Source organism: Peromyscus californicus, unplaced genomic scaffold (assembly GCF_007827085.1).
Source record: "Peromyscus californicus insignis strain IS unplaced genomic scaffold, ASM782708v3 Scaffold_4__1_contigs__length_199733344, whole genome shotgun sequence".
NCBI lineage: Eukaryota > Metazoa > Chordata > Mammalia > Rodentia > Cricetidae > Peromyscus > Peromyscus californicus.
In genome coordinates, this window is record NW_026294562.1 from 117,767,590 (window position 1) to 117,792,704 (window position 25,115).

At 49.0% G+C, this 25,115-nt stretch overlaps 1 protein-coding gene and 1 long non-coding RNA gene across 10 annotated transcripts in view; one reads left to right on the forward strand and one right to left on the reverse strand.

The window, feature by feature from the left end:
* The window catches only part of Cemip (cell migration inducing hyaluronidase 1), a 160,898-nt gene that overhangs the window by 93,423 nt on the left and 42,360 nt on the right, over positions 1-25,115 (forward strand). For all 9 annotated transcript variants that reach the window (XM_052762101.1, XM_052762108.1, XM_052762104.1 and 6 more), the window contains 8 exons: positions 265-403; positions 1,611-1,847; positions 5,065-5,244; positions 8,068-8,138; positions 9,192-9,287; positions 9,730-9,851; positions 12,876-13,008; positions 13,764-13,955. In XM_052762101.1, coding sequence (XP_052618061.1) covers positions 265-403; positions 1,611-1,847; positions 5,065-5,244; positions 8,068-8,138; positions 9,192-9,287; positions 9,730-9,851; positions 12,876-13,008; positions 13,764-13,955 — 1,170 coding nt within the window. The remainder of the gene's footprint in view (positions 1-264; positions 404-1,610; positions 1,848-5,064; positions 5,245-8,067; positions 8,139-9,191; positions 9,288-9,729; positions 9,852-12,875; positions 13,009-13,763; positions 13,956-25,115) is intronic.
* On the reverse strand, positions 8,146-25,113 carry LOC128125105 (uncharacterized). The gene is made up of 3 exons (XR_008223099.1): positions 17,576-25,113; positions 11,295-11,512; positions 8,146-8,821 (listed from the first exon to the last, which is right to left on the reverse strand). It is a non-coding gene; the product is annotated as an uncharacterized LOC128125105 (long non-coding RNA).

The following is a 25,115-nucleotide window of genomic DNA, read 5'->3' on the forward strand; positions in this document are numbered from 1 at the left end:
GGACCTGTTAGTCTCACCTTTACATGCTTGGTAATTGAACGCAGGACGTGGAGTAATGGCAAAGAACCAGATGACCACTGTGAATATCTTGCAAAGCAGATGATGGAGAAAAGTAACTTCTGCAAGGCAGTGGGCATAGAAGTGTTGAAAACTGTGCCCTTTTGCCTGTCTAGAGGGAGGGGGTGCAGGAAATCTGCTCTCGGTTCTGCTCTAACATTACCTAAGGTCCTTGTCTAATCAGACCTCCCCATTCTCTCTCTTCAGGCAAGCTTGTCATTAAAGACCACCACGAGCACATTGTGCTGCGTGCCCGGCATGTTCTGATTGAAGACGGTGGAGAGCTGCATGCTGGAAGTGCCCTCTGCCCTTTTGAGGGCAATTTCAGCATTGTGCTGTATGGAAGGTGGGATGACCTTGCTCAGGGGTCAAGCTCTGCTGTTGGGTCTGATGGGCAAGAGGTTTTCCAAAGGAGAGGCAGGCGAGAGGTCTAGACTTCCAGAGAGGGCAGGAACCACCATTGTGTCCCACTAGACTGTAACCATGAACAAGATGGACATGGTGGAGTGGGTGAGCAGGAGTCCACGGGGCACTTCGCTCATCACGGTATGAATGGAGTAGCTGCATTACAGAAGTCCCTGACGGTAGCTTTCCAGTCATTCCATGATTTGGAGAGACTCTGGAAGAGGTTGCTTAGTGCTAGAAAGGACAAGTGTGCAATGGTTCATGGGCAAGTGTAAACAAATATCTGTTTACTCCAGCGAGGGCACCAACGACAGACCAGGGAAGTAATTCTGCCCAAGTCTAGCATGGAGAACTGATATGTTTATGGAGGTTACTTATAAGAGCGTAGGTGACTCAAAGTAACTGCATCACCCAAAAACCCCCACAGCATGGGTGCTGACTCATGAAAACTGCATCCCAGAAGCTTCCCATCCAACAGGCAGACAACTCCGCTGCAGAGTCCCCTCTGCCTCAGCCATTGTTTACTGCTTGAATATAACCATTGGGAGGGCCCTTCTGAGCCTTCCAACTTCCCTTAGGTTTCTGGGTCTTACGAGCACCGTTCTACTCTCCGGGAGAGGAAGCTTCCATTTGGAAAAGACAGAAGCAGGACATCTAGACACAGGAACATCCCACGTGGCTTTCCCTTCTGGCCCCTCTTTAAGCTATCGAAGGTTCTAAGAAGTGATAGCCAAGCATGTTTGGGCAGAGGCAGGTACACAGTGAAAGTACCTGTGATCCCACAGCCAATAAGGGCTGAGACAGAAGCAGCGCTGAAGAAAGAAAGCCAGTGTCTGCAGAGCACTTCTGCCGCCCTGTGCGCTCACTGGTGCTCTGCTTCGGGAAGGTCAGCTTGCTAATGCTTCCTGGATCTCGCTCTGTGGACCAGGCTGGCCTCGAACTCACAGAGATCCGCCTGGCTCTGCCTCCTGAGCGCTGGGATTAAAGGCGTGCGCCACCACTGTCTGGCGCTAATGCTTTTCTACAGACCTAATGTCATCACCAGTAATGCAGCTGGCTCTCTGGTGCTGCCGTGGGAATCAGGGAACAGTGACAGTCCCCTAGGTGCTCAGCATCTAGTGTTAGCTAACTGCCTTTTTCTCTTACAGGGCTGATGAAGGCATCCAGCCGGACCCTTACTATGGGCTGAAGTACCTCGGAGTGGGCAGAGGAGGCACTCTGGAGTTGCACGGACAGAAAAAGCTTTCCTGGACATTTCTAAACAAGACCCTTCGTCCTGGCGGCATGCAGGAGGGAGGATATTTTTTTGAAAGGAGCTGGGGCCACCGTGGAGTCATCGTTCATGTCATTGACCCCAAATCGGGCACCGTTGTCCATTCCGACCGGTAAGTTTGACTTTCTTTCATGTACTCACTTGTTCAGGATCTCTCCCAGCTTGGGGGGGGGGGGGCGGGGTGGAGCTTCAGTGGGGACTGGCATGCCGCATGAATGGCATGATGGGAGTCCTTCTCTGGAGAGGTGCCTTCTTTCCTAGGCCTTTGCTCAGTAAAGCTGAATGTAACACAAATGTGTGCAAGTACACACACACACACACACACACACACACACACACGCACACACACTATAGATTCATGTGGTGACAACTGGTGACAGAAATGTAAAAGTTATAGTGGACTATAGTGGAATAATAGAGAGGGACAAGCGGGGCCACTTTAGACAGGTGCTTGGGAAGTCAGTTCAGGGTTCAGCCTGTGAGCTAAGAACTGCAGGGTGAGCCTGTGTCAGGGAAAAGTTCAACACAAGAACAAAGGGCAGAAGGTGCCCAGAACACTGCACTTTTAGATGAGGAAGAGAGACTCAAAGGCAGACACACTCGGGGAGGGATGGAGGAGCAGAGGTACAGGCGGCAGGCAGGAGGTGGGTTTTACTTTAAGTGAGATGCAAAGCCATCTGAGGTCTCGAAGAAAGACATGATCTAATCGAAAAGAACATTCTGGTGATTGTGAAGAAAACGGGTGGATAGTAGAGGGCAAAAATGATGACTGGCGAGTGGTCCAGGTGAGAGGTGGAGGCGGGGATGCGTTGTCTGGTGGAGACAGAAGACTCGAGGGCACCTTGGGAGGCGGGATGGCAAGCCACTGGCTCCTTCATGTCTCGCCTTCCCTCCTTCTCTTTCCTTCTTCCGGGGTCTGCCTAAGTTGTGCAGAGCTGGACCTGCCCTCTGTCTCCTCAAGGTTCTTACGCTCCCGTCTAGAAAAGACCCCTGGAAGGACGCAGCCGGGCGGACAAGCAGAGACAGAGCTCTATGGCTGCAACTGCAGCGTCAGGGGCCCTCCTGGGAGCAGGTGCAAGAACCAGTATCCCACAGTTCAGCAGCAGTGTGGGGCCCGTCAGGCAGGGGCTAACGTGCTGGCAGGACAGGGGACAGTGGCAACAGGTGTTGAGCTGAGTGACAGCACACCTGCCGGCTGTACCTTCTTTGCTTGAAGAACGCTGGAGACCTCAGGGATCCCACAGCTGAAAGTCTGAGGGGAGATCAATAAACATAAACAAGCACAGGTTAAATTTACACGGGGAGTTTACCTGAAGGAGCAGGACCTGGGGTTGGCTCTCAGGTGACTGGGCTTTGATGGGTCAGAGAGAAGGCGGGGCTCCTGGAGGAGGAGGAGATGTGGCAATATGGGTCTTTGAGAAGGGTCGGCATTTGGGGGCAGGCTGGGGAGGTCTGGACTTCAGAAGTACCTTGGGACAGATGATCTGAATCTGCAGTTTGGGGATGCCTCTCCGGTTAGCACACAGTGGTGCTGTACTTTGTCTTTTTCAAAGTTTTCTTCGCTAGTCCCCCTGACTCGTTACTCTAGAGTCATTTTAGAACTTTTGCTTGCTAAGTCCCAGAGACAGAGCTCTTCCATTGTAAGTGTACAAAACCTTACATGGCTAGAACAAGGACCACACCAATACACAGGGCAGTGTGGATGGAGAAGGGCAGGAGGCCTCAACCCCGTACAAAGAACTACAGACAACTAAGGAATGCTAAGAGCAGGAGGAAAATGTCTTCTCTAGGGAAAAGCACGCCAACTGCTTACCTATCACCAAGCGGTCAGCCTTGAAAACAGACACCCAAGTAACATCATACAGACTGAGCAATTTACATTACATTTATATATTTAGACACACACACACACACGTACACATGTACACACACTGAACACACTTAAAGAAAAAGAGGATGTGAATTTGAATGAGACCAAGGTGGGGGATGTACATGGGAGGGATTGGAGGAATGAGAGGGAAGGGAGAAATGATGTAATTACATTATAATTTCAAAATTAAAACAATTATTAACAACAACAAAAACCCTCACGTGGAGTTGCCACTTTACATTAGTGATGCTGGAGCAATTGTCTTCCCTGCTGATTTCTCACTAGCAGGGTATAGTTGTTGGTTTTCAACATCTGTATCTCATGGAAACTTCACTCGTAAGAGGGTAGTTTGTCTTTGTCCACTTTGAGATGGTCAGTTTTAGCTGGGCATGGGGGTTGTGTCTGACATCCCAACTGCTTGGGAAGCTGAGAGAAGATGACTTGAACCCAGGAGTTCAAGGTCAGTCTGAGCAACATAATGGGATATTCTCCCCCATCTCAAAAAACAAAAACCGTAGTTGAGCCCCAGTGCAATGGCACATACCTGTAATTCCAGCCCTTAGAAGGCTGAGGAAGGGTCTCTTTCAGGTCCAGGTCAGACTCTGATATATTGTGAATTGTGGGCTGTCCTAGGCTATAGAGTGAGAACATGTCTCAATCTGTAACACACACACACACACACACACACACACACACACACACACACACACACACACACACCTGTAGTTAGAGATGATCAATTTTATAACATTGTTCCTGGAGTGACCCGACTATAATGTGTTATATACTCAAAAGCTTGTTTAAAAGGGTGAGTTGCTTGATTAGAATTCTTATATTAAAGTAAAATGTTTTTAAAAAGAGAACAGATGAGGGAAAGGCAGAAATGTAACAGTATTCACAATGATCATGATTCTATCACCACTGTAGTATGAAGCAGAGGTGACAGCTTAATGACTGAAATACACACGGAGTGCTCCAGGGAGGGAGACATGACGTGAGGCAGCCATGCCGTCCTTCCCAGGGACTGTGGAGGAGTTGCTTTGGTGTGATCAGAGATAGACACCCCTGCTGCTCTAAGTGTCTGGATCTGTTCCTCGTCCCCGTCCTTTCCAAGAGACATGAGCTACAATCCCCAGGAAGAAAGGGGACATGAAAAGCCTGAGCCCCAAGCGTGGGACTTAGTCTACATCCCAGAACCCCAGTTCTCCAGCTCTGTAGTTATTTCTGAGGCGTTTTACCCGATGAATGAACACTGTGGTCAGCTCAAATCCCTCCTTCTTGGGTGTCTCTGTGTGGCAAGCTGAACAGCCATACTTGCTTGCTCTTTGAAGAGGCTTCTTTGTTACAGACTCGGGCCCTCAAGGTCTGTGGACCGCATCTCGGTTGCTGAAACAGACGTGTGCTTGGGTCTCGGTATCCTTTCGACTGTCCACATCTTTACTCTCTCTACACTTTTTAGGTTTGACACCTACAGATCCAAGAAGGAGAGTGAACGACTGGTCCAGTATTTGAATGCGGTGCCTGATGGCAGGATCCTTTCTGTCGCAGTGAATGACGAAGGCTCTAGAAACCTGGATGACACAGCCCGGAAGGCAATGACCAAGCTGGGCAGCAAGCACTTCCTGCACCTTGGATTTAGGTACTGCCCCTAACTGGTATCTCCAGTGAACTGAAGCATGCCATACTAACCAAGGTGTATGTCTCCAGCTCCACCTGACTCTGAATCACAGCACAGAGGCATGCAGGCACACTGCTCCTCCACACTGGATGTAGTTGTGTCCAAAGGAAGCTCAGGTTTTCTTACAGGAACAGCCCACTATTGCAATGCACAGATTTCTCTATGGACTTACTTCTTCCATCAGTCATTTATAAGTACTGAGTGTGCCCTAAGGAAGAAAGGAGCAGTAAGAGTCCTGATGGGCAGCTAAGGTCTGTGTCCCCTTTCAAGGTTCCTATTGCCACTTGGGAACTGGCGGACAGTGTTTTAGGGATTATGCAAAGTGTCTCTACCCAGCCAAACACCTAAGGAAAGGGAGCCTTTTCGACAGGTTCTAGTGTGTGTCCTACTTGCTTTGGATTGTAGCATCATGCCTGATATTGGCATGTGCACACATTGACAACCTCAGAAAGCCATTTGGCACACAGAAACCACATCTATCTTTTGATCCGGTAAACCAGTTCTCGGCTTGGGGAAGGTTGAGATGATCTGTCCCATGGCTGTTTAAGATTGTGATTCCCATTCGTCAGCTCCTCAGATGTGGGCAAACTCAGAGATGATCCGAGCCTTTTCTAGCCTGCCAAGAAATTGAACTGGCGGCTGGGCAAAGATCCCCTGGGTGAGAAGGAACACCCCAGGTCCCAGGCTATGTTCTCTGGATGCAGCTTCTGGAAGGGAACCTGGTGGCAGGAAGCCAAGCTACCAATTATGGCAGGGATATCTTGGAATGGCAGGGCTTCTTGGTCAGCAAACGCCAAGCATGCTTTCATTTCACCACAGTATAAACCAAAAAGTCAGTTTATTAATTTACGATGGGAGGGAGAGGATTGTGAAAGAAGCAGCCTCAGCAGAGGAAGGTGGTAGGGGCTCATGGAGCCCGGGCCTGGCTCCTGATGTCTGGGTTTTGAATCTGCTGCACTGCCTCTGAGGTGTGACCACAGGCAAGTGACTCATCCTCTTTGCTTAATTCTTGCATCTGTAAAATAGGGTATCTCGGGCTCTATCTCAAAAGGGTGCTGGCTGGGAGAGGTTCCCGGGGATAATATGAGTAACACGGTTGTCACTCTGCCTGGCACGGTTAGTGATTGTTCTCTCCGCACAAACGAGAGCCGTTGGCACAGTGGGAACCTCCACATTTCATCCTGGCCCCAGCAAGCAGGAATTACACAGTCACCCCTCCTTTGTATGTTTGAGTGACAAGAGCTGAGCATCTAAAATTGGTAGATGTGCTGGGAATGGGACCCTTCATTTGTTTGTTCAGGAACTAGTGAGGAGGTATTGGTGGGACTCAACATGGCTGGGCCTGCTGAGCTTGCATGAGCAGAGGTAGATGGATGGTACCCATGAGAGAGTGTAAGATAGTGGGCAAGGAGAGTTGAGTGCAGGATCACAACTGGGAGGAGGCCAAGACAGTGCTGTGAAACCAGCGGCTCTAGAGGGGGAGCATGCGGCTCTCACAAGGAGTGAGGGAAGACTGAGCAGCGATGTGTATGAGAGGGGTGTGTGAGAGACAAGCCTGAAAGGTTGGCGTTGGAGGGTCAAGGGCTCTGTGCTGATAAGCTCCAAGGGCAAGGGGGAGCCAGTCAAAGATTTAAGTAAGAGCGTGCCATGGCTGAATCCTCAACCTCAGCTGAACATCGTTCAGCAATGTCTCCCCAAGACAAGAGGGCCAAGCAAAATCTAAAGCTACTCACACCAAGATCCTCTGCTTTGTCATAAAGAAGTATTTGCTGCATTCTCAGGCGATGGGAGAGTCTTCAGCAAGAGCCTGATTCTCAGAAGAAAGGCAGCCTGGTTTCACTGTTAAATTTTACGTGATGCAGGATCTTCCTAGAGAAACGGAAGCCATAAGAATCCAAATAGTTCAGCCTGAGTATTTTTGTGCTAAGTTTCATGAAGTGTAAAGAATAAATGAAAAAAATCTGATGAGTCTTTCTCGAATAAGCCAACTGTAGTGAATGAACTTAGAGCTCTTCCCAGAATCCCTTTTCATTCAGCTCTAGAGAGGGCACCTCTCTCATGGGGGTGAGGGCTTCAGACCCACTTCAGGGAGAAAAGTTAGTCATCTCTGCCATTTCCCAGTTCCCTTCATTATAGCATGTCCAATACACCAGGGTGTCGTATTTCAGGTGGAGTCCTTACCCCAGTCACTACATGTAACATGCTAGAAAGACAAAAACCACTAAGAAAATCTGCCTGTGAGCAGTACACACTCTCAAAGAGAAAGGGGTATGTGACTTTCCCAAACCATAAACCTTCCTCTCCTTCCCTCCCCATCACCAGGCCAACATACTTCATTCCTTTCTCAGATCCAAGGCAGGAGGCTAAGCGGCCAGTCACAGTGTCCTGTGCCGTTTTCCTTGAGTTCATCTTTCGGAGGCAATGGGCATGAGTGGAATCACCCCTGTTGGCACACCTTTCCAATGTTTGCTGCAGGATCTAACTGGGCTTGGCGGGCGGCATGGTTGGGTTGTTGGCTTGTTTGTTTAATTGTGATTCATGCCCATTCTTTGCCAGCATTGAGTCAAACCCTCTCCAGGGAGCAGATGCCCAGGCTAGCTGGCTGGTGAGGAAGCAGGCCCCTGTGCTTGCAAAGAAAGGTTTTATGGGGAGAAGAAGCCCATAGGTGGATGGTAAATTCCTCCAGCAGCTAAGGAGACTCAGCTCTCGGACTCTTCTTCACCCCGCCAGCCCGGAAGCAGGTTCCAGTGTGTGAAAAACCTGACTTCCTGTTGTTGTTTGCAGACACCCTTGGAGCTTCATCACTGTGAAAGGAAATCCCGCCTCTTCAGTAGAAGACCACATAGAATATCATGGTAATGAATGGTTGGTGAGAGGCCTGGTCCCCTCCAGTGTCTGCCTGACCAGAGGCTGTGGGTTGTGAGTGACTGGCTGCTCTTAGAACAAAGCTGCCCACCGGCAAGGCCCCAGCTGAGAGTCTGGGCTCTTCAGCCACGACACTATGAGGCAGTGGCAAAGGTCCATGGTGGAGCAAAGTAGATCTCTCCCTAGAATTTTAACATCTCCAAAGAAGTATTCCCTGACACAGAAAAGCTAAGAGCTGGGAGGAGGCCTCCAGAGGAACACTATGGACCAGATGTCATAGAAAGGTTTTGTTGCTGTTTGTTCATTTGTTTGAAGGCAGGGTCTCGTATAGCCTACATGGCCTCAATTTCAGTATATAGCAGAGAATGACCTCAAACTTCTGATCCTCCTGCCTCTACCTCCTGAGTGTTGAGATTACAGGTCTACATCCCCATGACTAGCTTATGTGGTGCTGGGCATAAATCGAGGGCTTTATGTGTGCTAGGCAAGCATCCATCATCTGAGCTCCATCCGCAGCCCTGGAGGGGGTCTTTATCATACAGCGTAGCCTCTCTGCCACACGTTGTTGGGGTGAGAGCCGCCAGTTCTAATCCCAAGGCAGACTCAGATCATGAGAAGTAACAGGCTCTCTCAATTCTCCATTTGTCAGAAGGCTGCAATTGAACTTTCAAAGCTGAAACACACAAAAGAAAAAGAAAATGGATGTAATCTCTTTCCAAATGGCAAGAATAATCTGATTAGGGGGTAAAATTCCTTGAGATGGTTCAAGAGCCATGAGTGAAAAACAAAAATCCACTGTGAACTGGACTTGGTAATGCACACTGGATGAAATCTCTAGAATTAAGAAGTGGAGGCAAGAAGATTAATTCAAAGTTATCCTTGACTACATAACTCAAGGCTAGCCTGGGCTACCTGAGGTCCAATCTCAAAACAAAACACATATTAAAAACAAAGATTTATGGGTGTGAGGGCCTCATCTCTGCTGTAAGGTCGGCATCGTCATGGAGTACCTACTCACTCAAGTGTCTGGTCTACTCTGACAGGTCACAGAGGCTCTGCTGCCGCCCGGGTTTTCAAGCTGTTCCAGACGGAGCATGGTGAACATTTCAATGTTTCTTCAACCAGCGAATGGGTTCAAGGTGAGGTGTTTGAGACAGGCTGGTAAAACCTAATGGTGGCTGCCCAGGCTAGGGATAGGAAGGACTTCTCTTATACCAGTAGGGACACATTACTAAGCATCAACTAAGAAATCCCAACTGAAGTTGTCCTTAATTAGTCAAGTCACATTGGTTGAGTTGTCAGCAAGCTTTCACCACTGGTTAAGATCTGTCTGTGTTGCTCCTCCACAGGGGCTTGTGGCTTTTAGTTTTTCATGTGCCAGATCATGGTGTTGACCGTAGAAGCTTTCGGGAAGCAGCCATGGTAGTGATGGGCTTTGGGGGCAGGTTTATGGATGGGTTTTTGTTTCTCTACATCTTACTCATTGCTTTTGTAAGAACAAGGAACCTATATTGCCTTTACAAAACGAAACAGTCAATAAGAGCGCTTTCCTGTCTGACCTTGTTTCTGCTTTCTGCCTAGATGTGGAATGGACAGAGTGGTTCAACCACGATAAGGTGTCTCAGAGCAAAGGTGGAGACAAAATTTCAGATCTCCGAGCAGCTTACCCAGGAAAAATCTGCACTCGACCTATTGACATACAGGTACCAACCTCACAGCCAGGGAGTCCACTAGGCTTTGCTTTGAAGAGGGCTCTGTGGGCCACAGCTTTTTCTTATCACTCAGGTGGTATGAATGTCTGTCTCCTCCTCTGAAGCAGATTGATTATACCAGTCCCACCTCAGAGACAAAGGTTCCTGTCTGTCCAAAGCTAAGACTCCAGCTCCTGCCTCTGAGTTCCTTATCTCTGTTGTTACTCTGCTTCTTCAGCCATGGCTGAGAGAGTTCCCGCTGCATGGGCCTGCTTGGCCCACCCAGCTCATGTCTGTTGATGTCCTTTGGGCCCTTGAGTACACAGTGGGAAGATAGGATTTGAAGTGTAGCCCATTCCCTCAGCCCTGCTCCCTACTAAGGTATATGGAAGTCAGCATTCAGAGTCTTCACAGGGTCTCCGCCCAGAGTCTGTTCTACCTGGAGGAGGAGGTGACCGCCACACTGGGCACACATTGAAACAAAAGATCCTCGCATATGCCCGTCTTTGCCCCTGTAGCTGCCCATTGCCTCTCACTTCCTCAGATCTCAGGGCTCTCATGAAGCCTCTCAATGGCTGTACCACCCCCACTGCCCAGGACTGCATCTGACATAGGCTCTGGGGTACCTGTTCCACATGGAAGTGATCGGGTTCTCTGGGGACAGGGTGGGACAGACATCTGTGGCCTCCAGAGCACTGGAGAAGGCCACGGGGAAGTAAAAGGCAGCAATGGGACTGTCATTGTCAACCCCACAGTAGCTGGCACAGAGATGGTGACCAGAAAAGTACTTCTGGAAGCCAGAAAGGTCTGACTTAGCTGAAAAGGTACCCCTCCACATCAGTGACAGCTGTGGGCTGTCTCCAGTGAAGAACCCACAGTGCAAGGTTTTGGGTGGTGAGTCTCCTCAGGGTGGACTCTGTATTTGGACCACCCTCAGAGTGAGTGTCCTTTTGCACCCCATGCCCTCGTTCTGCGTGCACAGTCTGGCTGTAGATGTCCATCAAATGATTTGACTTCATGGCTCAGTGCAAAACTAGGGGTCATAAATGTCCCCTCACGACCTGGTTCCATGAACTTACTGATGCCAGACATGAGTGTCTGAATGCCCTCTACAAAGTTTATTCAAAAACTTGAGGGAGGGGTTTGAGACAGGCTCTCACCTTGATCTCACTGTGTAGCCCAGAGCAGCACAGAGACACACCTGCTTCTGCTTCCTGAGTGCAGGGATTACAGGCAAGTGACACCCTGGTCTGCTCAAAATTATTTTAATTTACTGTTAACCATGATAATTTATTACTACGCATTTTATTATCTGCAAGCACGGCTAGTAATAATGTTTCTTTAAAGATGCCTGCCACTTAGCAATGATAGATTTTTTTTTAACTCTTCTTATCTAAGATTGGGGTCATTAAAAGAGAAAGCACTGTAATTAAGCAGTTCGTTTGAAATCATTACCGGGTTTTGTCCCATGATGAATATCCAGTTCTAATGGGTAATGATCCAAGGCCCATTGCTGTTGTCAATGTGACAGGGCTCCTGCTGAAGATGGAGCTGGCTCTGTGGGGTTCTGAGATCGGAGGAGCAGGGCTTGACAGTTGATGACTGGAACTTAGTGATGACTCCTTTGGGCATTAGTAGGTTCCCTTAGGGACAAGTTCACAACCTGGTCTCAGCTGCAGCAGAGATGATGGAAATTATGGCTGTGAATGTGACTTGGAAAAAGCTGGATTTGAATTGAATTTTGGCATGCATGTCTGGGAGACCTCCTTTCAAGCCAAAGACAAAGCTGACTTCATTAGGTCCAAATAACCTTTCCTAAAAAGTCTAGTGCTCCCCGCCGCCACCTGCCTCTCTCTCTCTCTCTCTCTCTCTCTCTCTCTCTCTCTCTCTCTCTCTCTCTCTCTCTCTCTCTCTCTGTGTGTGTGTGTGTGTGTGTGTGTGTGTCTCCCTCTCATTGGTGACACTTTCCTTCCTGATCCAAGCCTGTCTCCCTGTCTCCATGGTTTCTGTGCCAAAGATGGCCACAGTGCTATTCTAAATTGCATGTCTTTGAATGACAGTCATAGTCTGCAGAGGGACACACCCTGGCTTTGGGATGAGCCCCAGCTGGCAGAAACCACCCTCCTTTGAGCCTGTTCCTAAACCGTGTCCTGCCCTTGTAGCTTCTTGCTTGGCATCCCCACTCAACTTCAATCTCACTTTCAAGGATGCAGTGGGGGCTGGGGCAGGACATTTGAACAGAGGCCATTAGGCTGGGCACAGCTAAAAGCTGAAATGGGAGCAACTTTGACGATAAATGAATTGGGGCTTCATTTTCCACTCTGCCACTTACTGGCTCTTCTGGTGCTCATCTTTTTTCGAGCACCGTTTTTCCTTATCTCTAGAACCAACCACCACTTCATAATTCCACCATGAGGATGCAATGGATACCCACAAACATTTCGCTCTTTAGCTGAGAGACTGGATTCCAAACTTTCCTACCTGTTAGAATCACCTGGGCAGCTTTTAAAGTCCTGATGCCCAGGCCACAACCTCAACCCATCAAATCTCAGCCTTTGAGGGTTGAACCTGGGTACAGAGACTTGAAACTCCTGATGGAATATAAAAGGCCTTCTGGGCACCTATGGGTTGAACCAGCTCCTTTCATGGACTCATGGTGGCAGGATGGTCATAAGAAGGGCCATCTCTTAGGGTTTTAAGAGAGCCTGTGTGTGGTGGATGCTTTATAAATGTGCACACAATGATGAGCAATAAGTACTGTGAGGTGCATGCAGGCAAGGTGTTCCTGCTGCTAGATCACAAACTCAGCTGACTCTCTCCCCGAAATCAGGCCACTCCACCTCCATTCCAAGACTTAACACTGCTTTCTTATGACAAAACTCAAATAGACAACTGAGATAATAGTCCTGGGCTGTTGTAAATAGTTTTGCAGTGAGGAGAATTTTAGTCTCGTAAATATAAATTGTGGACATTAATCAGCGCTTTCCCTCTTCATAAAAACGTACCCTGACTCTGTAATTTCCATTCCATTCTCAGGCCACAACAATGGATGGAGTTGCCCTCAGCACTGAGGTTGTCTACAAAAATGGCCAAGATTACAGGTTTGCTTGCTACAATCGGGGCCGAGCCTGCCGCAGCTACCGAGTGCGATTCCTATGTGGAAAATCTGGTAAGCAAGCAGATATCCTGGCTCCTTGTTGGGTTAGAAATGCAACTGTGCTCCGATCTCTGACCTGGGTGCTATGTACTGTGAAATAGGATGGCTGGGTCAGCATGTTGCGTATCGAAGTGTCACTGAGTGGTCTAGGTACAAATGCAGAAGCAGCAAGACAGTCCCTGGAGTTGGAAGCAGACAGCAACACTCTGCCCTGTCATAAGCCTTTCTAGAAGGGGTGGGCATGATCCAGGAATGCAGTGTTGATGGACAGGGCTGACACAGACTTTCTGCTTCTTCTGGTGCTGTTATTTATTTCAAATCCAGTTCCCCAGGCAGTCCTCCTTAGAAAGGACTGGAAATGGCTGGTTTGTTCTGGAATCAGCATCTCCAGAAAGCAGTCATTAGGGATGTACTGGGAGTGGGGCGGGGGGCTTACAGCTACTGTAAATAACAGTGGAGAAGGTCTATATTTGTTTTACATCTTGGGCAAAGTGGGTGTGGTGAGGCAGGGCATTGAACACCAGCTCAGAAGTCAGTGGAAAATTCCTCTGCCCAGAGCTAATGAATGGGTCCTTTTTGGTTGGGTTTTTGTTGACTTCAAAAACCTGTAAGTACTGAGACTGCAATGGAGCGAGCCTGGTGATTTGGGTTTTGGAAGGGCACACCTGGCATTTACCGATCTCCAGAGGGGAGGGGAAGAGGTGGGCAGCCACATGTTTGCTGAGGGCAAAGGGCTGTATCTCAATCCTTCCTGTTTTGGGTTACAGTGAGGCCCAAGCTCACGGTCAGCATCGACACCAACGTAAACAGCACCATCCTGAGCCTGGTGGACAATGTGCAATCCTGGAGGCCTGGAGACACCCTGGTCGTCGCCAGCACGGACTACTCCATGTACCAGGCAGAAGAGTTCCAAGTGCTCAGCTGCAAAGCATGTGCCTCTACGCAGGTCAGAGTGGCAGGTAGGCACCTCCCTTCTGCCCAGGCTGCATGAATCTGGACACTGGTAGACTTCGAGTGAAAGGGAGATCTGTATCTGTGAGCTAGTCTCAGAATGCCTCGTAACAGAGAAAATGATGAGACTCTCACTGCAAGCATTTGTTCCGTTCTGATGCATCTACACGTTGTCCAGGCAGCCTAACTGATACCTGAAATAAATTCCCTTAAGAAGAAATGGCTATTTTGGCTCATGGTTTGTTAGCCCTGTTGTTCAGGGCAAGCAACTGGTGGAGGGAGTTGCTTATCTCATGGCCTCCAGGAAGCAAAGAAAGAGGAAGATGTTGGAGTCCCAGGATTCCCTTCAAAGTCGTGCAACCAGTGATCTAACTTCTTCCCATTAGGCTAGCCCTCATAGCATCCCAGGCCCATGGCAAAGCTTTCTTTAACTCATGGACCTTTGGGAGACACTATCCTAGCTCTAGCCTTAAGTTTTTCTAGCTCCAGGATGGAAGCTGGGCTCAGGTTGGCTCCATACTATTCTTATTCTTCCCGAGACACATTCTTCTCATGGCAGAGGTTGAGTGTGGTGGGAGAATGGAGAACTTCTAGGGCCTGGGTTTAGAACTGACTCACACTGGGCATACTAGCCTATGTCTAGGATTCTAGAACTTGGGAGAACAGGGACGGAATTTGAGGCCAGCCTGGGTTGTATAGAGAATTCCAGGCAAACCTGAGCGTTAAGGTTATATAATAACCTTATTTCAAAACAAAAGAAAACAAAATGAACTCAGAAAAATCAAACAAAACTGGCGTGCTCTGATGACAGTCTGTTGTCCAAAGCACAGGTCAGTACACAGCACAGCCCATGGTCAAGCTCAACATGAATGGCCAGAAGAGCCTACTTTTCTCACGGAGGTCGAAACAATAGAATGAACATTCGCTTGAAAATAATTTAGCCTACCTCAATACTTTAAATACCCTCTTTCCAACGCTTTCAAGTTTCCTTTTTTTCTTCTCCTGAATCTTAACTTACGTGCCCTATGTTTTATGTTTTATGATACTATCAGAGTTATAGATTGTTAGCAAAAGAGACTGTCTTAGTCAGTGTTCTATTGCTGTGAAGAGACACACGACCATGACAACTCTTATAAAGGAAAGTATTTAATTGGAGGCTTGCTTACAGGTCAGAGGTTTAGGCCATTATCATTTTGGTTGGAAGCATGACAACACACAGGCAGACATGGTGCTGGGAAGGTAGCTGAGAGCTCTACATCCGGGTTGGCAGGCAGCAGGAAGAGAAAAAGACACTGGGCCTGGCTCAAGCATTGACATCCCAAAGCCCACCCTCACTGATACATTTCCTCAAACAAGGCCACACCTCCTATTCCTTCTCAAATAGTGTCACTCCCTAATGACCAAGCATTCAAATATATGTGCCTATGGGGGCCATTCCTATTCGAACCACCACCAAGACCTTAAATATAATGTTGGTCAGTTGATCCTGGAAAATATGTATGTATATCTTTGCGTTGTAAGCAACAGAATCCAATTTGACTCTCTGAAACAAGAAAGAAACTGACTGACAGGCTGTTCACATCAGAGGAAAAAAAATAGATACTAAAGAACTAAGCTGCAAAGGACTCAGAGCAGGGCATCTTTGAGGGCCTGGGCAGCAGGAGGCAGTGGGCAACATCTTTAGGTATCACTGTCTTTAGGAAGCATGCTGAGTCCCTGGGACAGCATGCCACACAGCCACTGTCGAGGGAGAGGGCATCTGACTGGGCTGGTGACCTCTTGGAGAGGTCAGGACCTTCACCAGTAATCCTTAGACTGCCTCAAGTCCATAAAGAATCCTTTCTTTCTTTCCTTCCTTCTCTTTCTTTCTTTCTTTCTTTCTTTCAAGATTATTTTTATTTATTAGATATACAGTGTTATACCTGCATGTACACGTGCATGCCAGAAGAGGGCACCAGATCCCATTAAAGATGGTTGTGAGCCATCATGTGGTTGCTGGGAATTGAACTCAGGACCTCTGGAAGAGCAGCCAGTGCTCTTAACCTCTGAGCCATCTCTCCAGCCCAAAGAATCATTTCTTAAAGGAAAACCAAAGTGACCTGTTAAAAGGGAAGGAACTCAATACTGCATGTTCAGACTATCACATGCAATTTCCTGGGGAAATAATCTCAATCCTGATGAGAAAATTGAGCACTGAGAAGGCATATCCAGTATATTTCAAATGTCTAGTATTTTAGAAATAAGGCTTCAGAAACTGAAACTCAAAACAATCTTTTTTGGCCTCACTTTAGTAAAAGTGAGAAGTTGGGATGGAGTTCCATCTCCTGAGTTTGTTCTTGGGGGAAAATGGGCTCGTTTGTGTTGGGTGCCTGAGACAGCACACAGCCGGAAGCCCAAGGCACCAATTCTAGGACTAGAGCCTGCAAAGCACACCTTTTTAGTGAGATGCTAATTTGAGGGTATGACTAGAGAAAGAGAAGGAGGTAGCAGTGAACAGGTCAAGTGTAGATAGAGAAGTTTGCAAGGTAAGAGATCTCCTGTTCAAATGATAAGGTTTGAACCACTGCATTCTTCACATTCTTCAAGAAAGGCTTGGGGGCACCTTCTAAGTAAGTCCACATCAATCTGATACCCAAAAGAAAGAAATGAAGTGGAAAAAAAATCTGGGTGATAAAAGTCTAAGTAACAAAAGTAAAAGAAACAGGTAGGCAGAAATGGCTGACATAAGCCATACAGGTTATCTCAAGTTTTCTGGCAGCCAGAGCAGAGAAATTATCTGCATTCAGGAAAAAGGCGACAGACCTATAGGGCCACCCTTCTCTTAGCCCTAAGCTTGAGGAGTTTGCCTCACAGTCATCATCCACAGGACACAGCCCGGCCACATGAACTTGACACTACACAAACGTGCTTTGGGTGGGGGCGTTGGCGGTTTAACTCCTAATATTAGAAAGGGGTGAGATGTTGGGCATATTCTGTGAACACATTTCGCAAAAGGCATTTTTGGCTTTGTCTTGTTTGGCAGAGGCAAAAAAAATACAGACTCTGGAATCAGGCAACTAGTTATTAGCTGTTTCCCCACTCACTAATATGGCCCAGAATGGCCCCAACTCACAATCCTGCCTCCATCTCCCAAGTGCTAGGATCAAAGGCCCATGCTACTACGCCTAATTTGTTTCAATGACTATTAACACCAGCTACAATAATTCTTCTTCTTCTGCGTATGTGTGTTTAGTGTGCATATGTATATGGATGTTCACATGTGTTTGGGCACAGGTGGGGGGATGTGCATCTATGTGTGTGGTGGCCCAAAGTTCATACTGGGAGTCAGCCTCTATCATTCTCCTGCTTATTGACTGAGGTGGTCTCTCAGTGGAACCTAGAGCTTGCTGACACAGCCAGTCTGACCAGCTAGCTTTTCCAGGGACCTCCAGTCTCCACCTTCCGAGCCCTGGAATTGTAGGTGAGCTGCTGCCCCCAACCAGCACTTACACAGGTTCAGGAACTGAACTGAGTCTGCACACTTGTGCAGCAAGTGCTTTGACCGCTGAGCCACAACTGCAATGATTTAGTAGCTGATCCTCAGTATGGGAAGGATGGAACGGGTATGACTTATTAGAAATGGTCAGACCTTGTGTGCTTCAGTTCGCCAACTCTGCCGTTCGGGACCTGCAGGTCCATGGCGTTGTGGAGGAGAAAACAACTGCTGCCATCATGATTTTTCAAGTCTGGGGCAGCCTGCAGTCATCTTCTGGAGATCTCCATGGCTCCAGGTGTGGGGGTCACATCTGTGGATGATAGTGCGCCTTCCTCCCCTGAGGATGGGCAGGCACCCTAGGGTCTACCTTTGTGGGGACAGAAAGAAGAATGGGGCATTTTATCATCCACTTACCCAGCAGCTCCTGAGCATGTAACATCTGCCAGGCAGTTGCATCAGCCTTTTGGGTGCCATGGTGAGCAAGATGGGCACCATTCTCTGCCCCCGGGGAAGCTGCATCCCAGCCAGGAGAATGGCATCCATCAGAGAGTCTTAAAAATAAGACTCCAGGCATAATAATTACAAAAGAAGGATGCGGGAGAAGCTGGGCACAGGGAGAAGGGATTCAGCTCAGCTGGAGTAGGCACGGCGCTTGCCCTGAGTAATTCAAGATTAAGCAGGGAGCTGGGAGACGATGGCAAGGTGGCTAAGAAAGAGAAGTATTGTTAGAAAGGAAGTCATGTGAGCACACCGCCTGAGCAGGGGTGCTCCAGCCATGAGGAGGACAGGGAGGCTCCAGGGGAGACCATGAGAGCCCCTAGGATTGCAGAGGGGAGAGGAAGCTGCACAACCAGGAGCTTTGCTTGAGTGCACAGCAAGCCACTGATGTCCATGAGTCTGCTGGGTGTCCCCTAGCAGGGAAGAACTTCCCACGTCTGCATCTATAGGACACTTAGGTGAAGATCACTAATGGGACAGCGAATGACAGCATCCTGAAATGTCAGGTGCCCGCTTGGCTGATCATTTGAGCTGATGTCACTTCTTGTGGCTCCAGGTAGCATCTAGCTATCCAGGATGGAGGAAGCCTGACTTCCAGCCCTTGCTGAAAGTAGAAGTAGGAGCTCCCCTAGGTCTGAGCAGCCTAGACCTCACCTGAACTCCAAAAAAGAGCATCCTAAGGGCCATAGAGGAGATCTCACTTTGAACAGGTCCCAACAGGGCAGCTGTGGATTCCAAAGTAACCCTGAGATTGAAGGACCCATGAGATGACAGACTCACACATGGGGGTCCATGCTAAGGTCTACTATTCCTGACAGCATGTTACTGACCCAACCAACAATTCACGAATGTGCTCAGGCTAGACCAAGAGTGTCAGGGGGCCTCTTGGGGGACCAAGTTCCAAAGGGTGGAAGTATGAGTGGAGACAATGCTAGACTTCCTTCACGGTTCCTCCCAGTCCTTGCTTTGGCACTGAAGGATTCTGCTTCAGCCTCACACCCAGCCTCCCACTGCCTATTAGGAGTGGACCATCCACTCTGCTCGGAAGCTTTGTGTCCTCATGGAAACAGCTCCTTCCTTTTGGTAAGTAGTGTCACAAAAGCCCCAGGTGGGGATGAGTATGCATGCATGTCTGTCCGGATGTCTTTCCTGAGGAGGCACCCATTGTTCCCCTTCCCTGCTCTCCATCCCCCACTAACACAGAGTGCCAACTCCCCCTGCCCACCCCCCATCTGCACCTGAGTTCTTCCCCCACCTGCTGCGTTCTGCTAGGGTCACCTCCTCCGTCTGCTGTAGAGAGGGACACATTCTTCCTGGACCCTCCTCCTCCTCCGTCTGCTGTAGAGAGGGACACATTCTTCCTGGACCCTCCTTCCTCCTAATTCCAGAAAACAACTCTCTTTGCATTTTAAAGGTTTGCTGATGAGAAACATATGGGGGTGACAAATATATGAATCGTCTAAAAAATATTTTTCAAAATTCTGCCAACTGTAGTGTGATTCCCAGCACCTCTGATGTGGCCATATCAGTTGAACTCTCCCCCTTGGTTTTCTTGTCCCCCCTTTTCAATGTCACCTTCCCACTGTGCCTTATAAACACCTCCACACCTTTAACTCCTCCCACCCAGAATGAGTGCCATTTCCCACAACATTCCAGAACTTTACAGGTTCACCTGTCCCTTCTTTGTGAGACCCTCAGCTTCTGGGGGTTCTTGTTTTAAGTGTGAAGCTGAAGAGGAGACTTAGGTTGTAAAAATCAAATGTCTAATTCCACGATTTCCAATGTGGCCACCACCAGCCACAGGTGGCTACTTCCATTAAATTGAAGTTAAATAAAGTTTCACCCCGTTCCTTCCAGTAGACAGATTTCTAAGTATGGAAGCCACATGGAATCCATTGTTACAGGCTGTCCTTGTGGGTGGCGCTGGTGTAGACTAAGCAAGTCAGAATCTTTCAAACTCTCAGCTTGAGTATGAGAAGGACCGTCCACTTCCCCCGACTCTCTGGGTTCTATTGGGCCTAGCCTACAAGTACCTTGGTGTCTGTCCCCTAGAGAAGGTGTTCATTCTCCTCTTGTGCTTGTGGTATCTGCTTCTGTGCTTGTCCTGTGGAGGTTTGCAGAGTATGGTATTAGGGTGCCTGTGGATAAACACAGGAAAATACCAATGTTTAGAGCCCTTCATTGCCCCAGGTCCCCTCCCTCTTTCCTAGTGTGCCCAAGGCTCTTTTAGATCATTTGGGACAATTCTGACCTGGTCAGCTTGCACGTGTGAATGCTGTGAGAAGGAGGGGAAGTGGAGAGAGGTGGGAGAACCCCACATCAGGAAGGGATGAAAGGAGTCAGACACACCGCTTCCCTGGGATTGCGGTTGGGAGTGGCCTGTGAAAGTAACAAGGAGAGATAAGTGACCTCACTGTGGACAGCAGCAACGTGGTAAAGGTTCTGATAAGGAGCCTCGCTGCAGGGGAGGGAGGCGGCTGTGACTGCCAAATTCCTGCCGTGTTCAGAAGGACCTGCATTTCCTTAGTCCGTGGGAGTCTGATAAACACAAGCCTTCTATCTACCTGAGGTGTTCATGCCTCCCTTCCTCCGTGGAACAAAGGAAGCTCTGAAACCAGCTGTTCGTCAGTTCCTGTCCCTGGTGGAGCTCTGGAGACAATAGCCCTGACAACTGCCGCGTCATTTCTGTCACACTGGCCTCCAACCATGTGTCCAGGGCTGTTGGAGCACATTCTGTGGATTAACTAACTTAATGATCTAGCTACTTTGGGGGATGTGAGCTATTTTTATCTCTGCTTTATAGATGAAGGGTCCAAGGTTCAGGGAGTTTAAACCACAGGCTCCAGGACTCTTCTGTAAACTGAGTCACCCAGCCTGGCTCAGAGCCATGTGGAAAACAACTGTCTTGGATAGAGGCAGCCAGGTGGATGGGAACTCCAAGAATCAGAGAGCAAAGGCCCTCAGGAGGCAAGACCAGCCAGCATGGTGGGAACTAAAGAAGATGTGTGGGGATGAAGGTGATGTGCCTGCCAGGAGCCAGGGTTTCTGCTCCATCCAGCTTGGACCATTAGATGGGGCAGGGCTAGTGTGACTCACAGTGCCATCTATTCCCAAAACAAGTCTAGCCCTCTGGGAAGCCAGCTCTCTGCTGTACCTCTCAGGACCCCATGGAATGCCCATCACCTGCCTTGACCCTTTCAAAGGCAGTGGCAGTCAATTCTTCTACTAAACCCCTCACACAAACCCCAAATTGTCTTGCTTGGTTGAGAAATCCATTGACAGTTTCCCTGGGCATTGTCAGTAACACTGTCCTTTGGGGTGTCTGCTAGGGAAGGTTAGCTCTGGGTCCAGCATGGCTGGAGGCCTGAGACCTAGAAGACCAGGGTCCCAGATGCTCTTGGAGACAGATACCTACCTGTGTAAGAAGGTCCAGTTCTCTGCATATTGAGCTGAGGTGGCTTGGGAGAGCAGACAGAAGAGCAGAGGTTCTCCGCTGACAAAGGAAAGAGAGAAGGAAGATGTGTCTAGACAGAAGTAGACACGTAATTGGTCCCCCAGCAAGATGCATGTGAGGACTGTGCAAGGTCTGCAGACTACCATGCAGGTCTAACACATGTGAGGGGCAGAAGATAGGATGGAGGCCAGTTGGACAGACCTCTCCCCTCTGGGAAAGGTCTAGCTAGCGTGGACCGACAGGGCACTCTGGGAGGGGCTCAAGGCCCTGTGACCTAGGACAGCATGAGCTGGAATGGAAGGAACAGCAGTGGGAGGGTGGCTGTTCAGTCCTTGAAGAGATGCCGCAGGAGTGTGCATCGTAAAAAAGGACACAGAGATACAGGGACTTGCACAGCCCTGGAGGTCAGAGTCGAGGGTATGTGGGAAATAAACAAGTTCTAGAAAGAGGGACCTCTCACCCTTCATGAAGCATCATCCTCAAGTCACGGGAGAAAGTCGTCACACAGCAGTGGCTGTGCTGGAGAAGGCCCAGGCTCACAGCACTCCTTCAGCCCCCAGAACCACCATCCAGTGGTAAAGAGAAACAGCCTCCCTATTGTACCCTGACAGTCTTATCCCCCACATCCTGCTCCAGGCTCACCAATGTCTAACTTCCAGATCTTCACGAGGAGCTCGAAAGGCTACCTTAAGGGCGGCAGAAAGCTCTCTGTCACCGCACCACACTTAGAGACGTCCTGCGCCATCTTCTAGAATGCCTCTTTCCTTTTCAGCCACCACGCAGGTTCCATGTTTCCTCCGCCTGGCTTTCTGAAGCCAGTGTCCCTCAGAAGCCATGCACACCACTCTCAGAGACAGACTTTGCCCTTTACACCTGGGAAGGCCCTGTGACTAGCTGGTTTGTGAAGGCCTCAGAACCTACAGGCAGGGAGATCAACCAGGGATAGAAGCAGAGGCTTCTACATAAATGTCCAGAGGACCTTAAGGCAGTAAAGACACGTGGCCCGTGACCCAAACCAAAAGCCATGGTGGGTTCAAGGGAGGAAGAGGCCCAGCAGTCTGTAGTGAACTTGTTTCCAATTATCTCCTCTAGTGATGTCAGACTCTGTGTGGAACAGTTGGAAGGTGGTAAAACCTAATGGAAGGCTTAAGTTCATTAGGGATATGTTCCAGAGGAAGGCTACGGGTGACTGGTCTCCCCCTTTCTCTGTTTTATTACTGACCACAAAGTAACTGGATAGTTTGTGTCATCACGGGCCCAAGCAACACAGCCCACAGGTCATGACTTGAAATCTACGAAGCTATGAACTGAGATAAACCTTTCTGCGTTCTAAATTGATTCATCCCTGGTATTGATTATAGTAACAGAAAGTTGACTGACTCTCTGCCTGGGACTCTTAAGGACTCTGTGGTAGGCCGAATCTATGTTGTGACCCTTGGTTCCTGTGACTGTTGCCTCACGTGGCAGAAAGGACTTACGATTCTGACTAGATTAAAGTTCTGGAAGTGGGCGAGTGTCCTGGGTTATGTGGGTGGGGCCGACGTAATTACAAAGGTTATCAAATGAGAGGGATTAAGGAAGATTAGAGAGGAGAAAGCACTGGAAAGTCAGAAGCAGATGGAGCGATAGAAGATGGGGGGGGGGGGTCACAAACCCAGGAGTAAAGGTGACCACTGGAATCTGAAAAAGGCCCGGAACAGTTTCTATGTGGCACCTTCTTTTTTTATTTATTTAAGAAAAATTTTTTATTCATTTTACATACTAACCACAGATCCCCCTCTCATCCCTTCTCCTGCTCTCTCCCCAGCCTCCCCCACCCACCCACCCTCCATCCCCTCCTCCAGAAGGTTAAGGCCTCCTGTGGGGAGGCAGCAAAGCCTGATACATTCAGTTGAGGCAGGACCAAGCCCCTCCCCCCTGCCTCAAGGCTGAGCAAGGCGTCCCACCGTAGGAAATGGGCTCCAGAAAGCCAGCTCATGCACCAGGGGTAGATCCTGATCCCACTGTGTGGCACCTTAAGAAAGCAGCCCTTCCAACACCTTGACTGGCCCCAGGAAATTAATTTCGGACATCTAACCTCCGGGACCATACAAAATAAACCTGTGGTAATTTGTCACAGATGCAATAGAAAACACATGCCATTCCCTTGCCTGGAGCTGTTTTCTCAGCTTCGGCATACACCAATGTCCTATTGCTTCAAAGAAACCACTGTCTCACTGAGTCGGCAGAATTCTAAAACCATAGGCTGCCTTGACAATTCTGCTAGCTCCCAGGATGTGTGCCAAGTGAAGGGGAGGGCAGAGGTCAGCTCTTCCTGTGGATGCGAAAGCTGAGGAAGGCCACTGTGGTGGGTATGGCTAATTTTAACCGTGGCCTTCACACATGGACACTCGTGGTATCTCAGGGCCAAGGCAAGGGCCTCCTTGATCAAGTCAAGGTCGGAGTGAAAGCCAAGGGGTGTAGGTGGTGTGGTTTGGGCTGGAAGTCCACATGGGAGAGTGGTGCTCTTTGTAATTGCACCCTCAAGTGAAACAGAAAATATCTACAAGCCCTGTCAGCCATTTCAGTGAGGAGCCTGTCTTAAGCTGTGTTTTCTGCACAGATGGAGGGAGAGGGGATCGGAGGGTAACACTACAAGAATTTGGCTAGAAAGCGGGTGAGGGATAGAATGGACAGAACACAGGGTCAAGGATTCAGACCACACAGGACTGAGACTGGAGAAAGTGTGGGAGGGTGTTTGGTTTGTTAGATTTTTCTCAAGGATGGCAGGGCCTGGGGAAGCTTGAGGGTAGAAAGCATAAGAAATGCAGATGAAGGATGAGATGGCTGAACTGGAAAGGACTGCCAGCTGGAGCCAACGCCTCTGAACGTGCCCCAGTTCATGGCTAGCATCGTGGGCCAGGAGAGTGCCTCCTCTGCGGGATGAAGTCAGCACAGAGTAGGGTGCAAGTTCTTCCCCTCGGCTCCACGTGGTGCCACAGGGGCATGTGTGCAAGCCCACGGCTCTGGACACAGGAACAAAAGCCTGCTCTTTCTCAAGCACCAAGCTGTGGATGTACCTTCCATAAGGCTGTTGAGAGCAGAGCATGGGTTTGCCCTGCTCTGAAGTGGTGATCTGAACGGGAAAGGTTTGTTTTATCCTAAGAATTGCAGCTGGAGGAGAGATACAGTGGAAACGCTGAGGAGACTGGGTCTCTCTCTCTCTCTCTCTCTCTCTCTCTCTCTCTCTCTCTCTCTCTCTCTCTCTCTCTCTCTCTCTGCTCTGCCATCCTGCCATCTCTAGGCCATGACTTTCCTCTGCTGGGTGAGGTTGACCCACCAGGCTAGAGATCGAGAGGCAACTCAAGGCTATACCTGGCACTTTTACCTAGATCCTATGGCCACACCTCACTGTAGGGAGGTGAGGGAGCAGAGCTCCCCGGGGAAGCCCTGTGTCAGATGAACCACGGCAGAGTCTAGCTCTGAAAATCAGAAGAAGAGTAAATATTACCGGACAAGTAGCCACATCTGTGATGGTCTTAAGACCTAAGCATGAGTAGGTAGCTATGAACTGTAGCTCCACTCCTGGGCATGTGACTATACCTACCTGAGCTTTGTTCTTCTGTATCATGGGAACAAGGACCTTGGGGCCCGCCATGAGTGAGGGCCTGGTGAAGAGCAAGCTACAGCTTTGGGAGTACAGGATGGGAGCATGGTGGGCATGCTACACCTGCCATTCTGCTTCCTCGCCCCTCTTGTGCC